Here is a 4,636-nt window from a genome sequence, read left to right on the forward strand (position 1 = left end):
GACTAAATTGACTTACATAAAGTACGCTTCAAGGTGTATAGCATTTTAGGATCTTGGCAAGATGCTTCCTTCTAGGGTAGCTAGCCAATATGCCCCCATTCCTGCTTCTGAATCAATGAGATGGGCATGACACTTCTGAGCATGTAGGAAGGCATCTTTCTTCATGGTTGCCCAATAGTATCATGTTCTTAAAACTTTAGAACACAAGGATCTGCCCTCAGTGTGGTTGCCACAATCCCCTTCATGTATATCTTTTAGAACTTCTATGGCTTCCTTATCTTAGATATAGATCTGTTATGGATTTCTTGTATAATACTCCATGGATCATCACAAAGTGTGAGATCCTCATCTTTAACGCTTTATCGCTTTTTTCTTCTTTTGGGATTGTACCATTTTGGAGATACTTTATGATGGGTTGTGTCTAGGATCTCAAATGTCTCTAACGATCTTGATGGTTTGGATCGGGATCCTAAAAATTGGGATCCTTGTGAGAAGATCGAGGAATTAGGCCTCTGATTGTTGCTATGTTGGTCGTCTGATCATGGTCGTCGGGGTCGTTTGGTCTCTTGGAGGGATCTTCTATCGCCAAGATTATTATGTGGGTTATTGGGATCCTGGTCTCTGGAGGCATCTTGAGGGAAGACTCTAAGTTGGCCAATGCGTCTGCCTCAGTGTTATCTTCTCTAGGAACTTGATTCAGACTAAAAGCATCAGATTCGGAGGCTAATTTTTTAATAATTTGAAGGTATAGTGCTAGTCTTTTGCCTTTAACTACATAGAATCCATTAAAGTGGTTAGTTATTAATAACGAATCGACATATACCTGAAGTTCCTTGATCTGAAGATCCTTGGCCAGTTGTTGTCCCATGATCAGTGCTTCATACTCTGCTTCATTATTAGTTGCATTGAATTCATAACTAATTGCCTAGGGTAGAATGTCCCCCTATGGCGATTTTAGTATGATCCCAAGGCTTGCTCCTATAAAGTTGGATGCTCCATCTGTAAAGAGTATCTACTCCCCCATATTTTCTTCTTCTTGAAGTCATTGGATTTCTAACTCTATCACAGGTTGTAGATCATCACTAAAACCAGCCACAAAATATGCTAATGCTTGTGACTTTATTGAGGATCTTGGCTCATATTTGATGTCATATGTGATGAGCTTCACTGACCACTTAGTCATTCTACCTGACATTTCTAGTTTTCTCATGACATTCTTAATAAGATATTGAGTTTTGACATGTATATTATGAGTTTCAAAATAATGTTTTAATTTTGTGAAAGCAGTTACTAATGCAACTATTAATTATTCAAGATGAGAATACCTGTTCTCGGGATCCAGGAGACTTTTACTTACATAGGATATGGGATGTTGGCGCCGATCGAGATCATTGGCTAAAACGGCACTTACAGTGTTAGAGGATACTAAAAGGTAGAGTAGGAGTGGTTCCTCATCTAATGGTTTTACCAATAGGGGTGTTGAACTTAAATATCTTTTAAGTTCCTGGAAAGCATCTTCATGGTCCTTGGTCCACTCGAACCTTTTGTTCTTCTTCAAGATGTCTTAGAAAGGTTTGCACCTTTCTGATGATCTTGAGATGAACCTATTAAGTGATGCTACTCTTCCTGTTAGTCTCTGAATATATTTTGTCGAGGACGTGGATCTTAAATTGATGATGGCTTTCATTTGCTCTTTACTTTCTTCAATTCCCCTTTTAGTCACCATGTATCCAAGGAACTTGCCTGATCTCATTCCAAAGTGACACTTGGAGGGGTTCAGCTTCATGTTATACTTGTCCAGTATGTCAAAGGTTTCTTTAAGATCCTTGAGGTGATCTTCAGCTTTCTTTGATTTGACCACCATGTCATCAATGTAGACTTCCATGGTATCCCCCAGTTTCTCTTTGAACATCTTGTTGACTAGCATTTGGTATGTTGCACCGGCATTTTTAAGACCAAATAGCATGGCAGTATAACAATATATACATGTTAGGGTCATGAACGCCTTACCCTCATGGTTCCATTTGAATTTGTTGGATCCATATTGATGCATCCATGAACGTTAGTAATTCATGATCAACTGCAGCGTCTATCATGGAATCTATGTGTGCTAGAGGGAAAGGATCCTTGGGACAAGCCTTGTTGAGATCCGTATAATCCACACATACTCTCTATTTACCATTCTTCTTTTGTACTACGACCATGTTGGCAAGCCATTTTGGGAAATTGACTTCCTTGATCATCCCTGTCTTGAGGAGCTTTTCTACATCTTCTTGGATTATCTGATTTCTTTCGGGTGCAAATTTTCTTCTCTTTTGGTGTTTTTGGTCTTAAAAAAGGATCAATGTTATGTTTATGAGTTATAGTATTCTTGTCTATACCTGTCATATCCTCATGCTTCCAGGCGAATTTTTTGCTTATATATTTCAGGAATTTTATTAATTCTTGTTTGATTTGTTCTTGCAGTGAGGATCCTATGAGTATTTTGGTTTCAGGATCCTTGAAGTTCAGGGGAACTTCTATTACATCATGCTCTCTTGTTTCTAATACACCTCGTGCCCCCTGCTTTAATTGCTATGTTTTTTGTTGTTTTGTTGAAGATTTCATCGAAGTCTTGTAGCATTCCTTGGATTCTTGCTGATCACATGTGATCTTTACTGTCCCCCATGGAGTGAGCATTTTGTCACATTTATGGTATGTCGAGGGGACAGCCTTCATATTGTGGATCCATGGTCTACCTGGTATAACATTATAGGAGGACATTGTATCGATTACATAAAAGTGTTGTATAGATTTTACCCCCTCTATGTAAATAGGTAGCTTTATTTTGCCGACGGTATGTTTTGTTTCGCGACTGAATCCGACCAGCATCGAGGATCTTTTGACTATTTCGCCTTCAGGGATGTTCATCATCTTCAAAGCGTCCAGAAGTATGATGTTGACTGAGGATCCTCCATCCACAAGTATCCTTCTGACAAAATTATTGGTGATGTAAAGAGTGATCACCAATCCATCGTGATGAGGATCCTGGACGTCTATTCTATCTGTTTCGTCGAAGGTAATCTCCTTCTCATTTGTGATCGATGTGTTTTTGTATGGTATTTCTTCTTTCTCGGACTGCGATACATTAGCATGTCTTTTTGCTGTAGAATAAGAGGTGCCACAAATGTCAGATCCTCCAGAAATTACATTGATTACCTTAGCATCCGGAAGAGGGGATCCTGGTTTTTCTAGGATCTTGTGAGGATCCTGATCCTTTTCTGTGGATCTTTCCTTTCTTCTTCCGAGGATCTCCTTGAGATACCATTTAATAAGTATGTAACTAATCTCCTTTCGTAGGGCTATGAAATCTTCAGTGACGTGACCAAAGTCCTCGTGGTATGCACACCATTTGGACTTATCATTCCAGGCGGTGGACTTTTGCCCCTTTCTTGGCCATCTCACTTTGTCGCCAAGATCCTGCATGGCAAATATCAAGCCTGAAACATCCACATAAAAACAGTGGTCAGTGATCTTAGGGAATTCTTCTTCTTCCCTTTCATCCTCAAGGGCATTAACCCTATGATGATCGGGTCTAGAATAAGGTCTAGGTTTATGGGATCTTTGGGTCGAGGATTCGGCCTTCCTATTGGAGTTATCATATGAGCTTGGAGGGTTGCTCCTCTTATGGATCTCCTTGTCTTCTTTAAGCCTTATGAACCTTAGTGCTCTACTCCTTACTTAATGCATTATGTTGCATGGGCTCATTACGAGGTCTTCGTAGAAAGGAGAGTCTTTCTTTAGGCCCATGTTGAAGATTTCCACGGCAGTTTTCATGTCGATGTTAGGGATACTAAGAGCTTCGCTGCCATACCTGTTTAAGAAATCCCTGAGGGATTCTTTAGGATCTTGAACCACCCGATAAAGATCACTAGTGATCTTTTCGAATGTTCTGCTACAAGAAAATTGGTTGTTAAAAATATTAACTAAATTTGCAAACGAAGTAATAGATTAAGGAGGAACATTTAGTAGCCATTTCAAGGTTGATCCTGTGAGGTTTCAACAAAAAACCTCGCATAGAAAGCTTCCTTCAAGTGTGTGGGAATGGGGATGATCTCCATTTTTTCCCTGTATTGTGCCACACGTTCTTCAAGATCAGTGGTCCCCTCATAAGGCTTCATGTTGGGAGTTTGGAAGCGCTTTGGGACCTCGGTGTCAGCGATTGAAGGAGCGAATCTTGAGATCATGTGGCTTCTTGGGGAGACTTCTGGTATAGGTTGGACTATTCCAGGTACACTTGAGATCATCTGTCGTAGCTGTTGAAGTTCTTTGTCCATGAGCGGGTTCATTCCTGCATCAACATCCATAAAGTTAGTAGTGAAGATATTATTATTGATGAAGTTACCAGGATCCTTTTCATTGGCAGTGATGAAGGTTTTGCTGGGATCCTGGGTTGTATGGGCTTGCTCTCTTGGATTTGCGCCCCAAGTGGGAAGAGAGACTGGTATCGTAGATCCTATGTCGCGGCGGTTCATTGAGGATCTCGTGTTGTCGAAGTTTAGGATCTTGGGCTGCAAGATCGAGGGTGATGCTTCTTGAGGCTTATGGATCTTTGCCCTTATTCTCTTCACTTCCTTGAGTATTGTCCTGTTATCCT

At 40.4% G+C, this 4,636-nt stretch overlaps 1 protein-coding gene across 1 annotated transcript; it reads right to left on the reverse strand.

Moving 5' to 3' along the window:
• Positions 1–2,574: 2,574 nt before the first annotated feature.
• LOC145139277 (uncharacterized) lies at positions 2,575–3,465 on the reverse strand. Its single transcript, XM_079073159.1, has one exon. The coding sequence runs from the start codon at positions 3,463–3,465 to the stop codon at positions 2,575–2,577; it is 891 nt and encodes a 296-aa protein (XP_078929285.1).
• Between the last annotated feature and the right edge of the window lie 1,171 nt (positions 3,466–4,636).

Source organism: Lactuca virosa, chromosome 9 (genome assembly GCF_052849685.1).
Source record: "Lactuca virosa cultivar CGN04683 chromosome 9, Lactuca_virosa_CGN04683_v6, whole genome shotgun sequence".
NCBI lineage: Eukaryota > Viridiplantae > Streptophyta > Magnoliopsida > Asterales > Asteraceae > Lactuca > Lactuca virosa.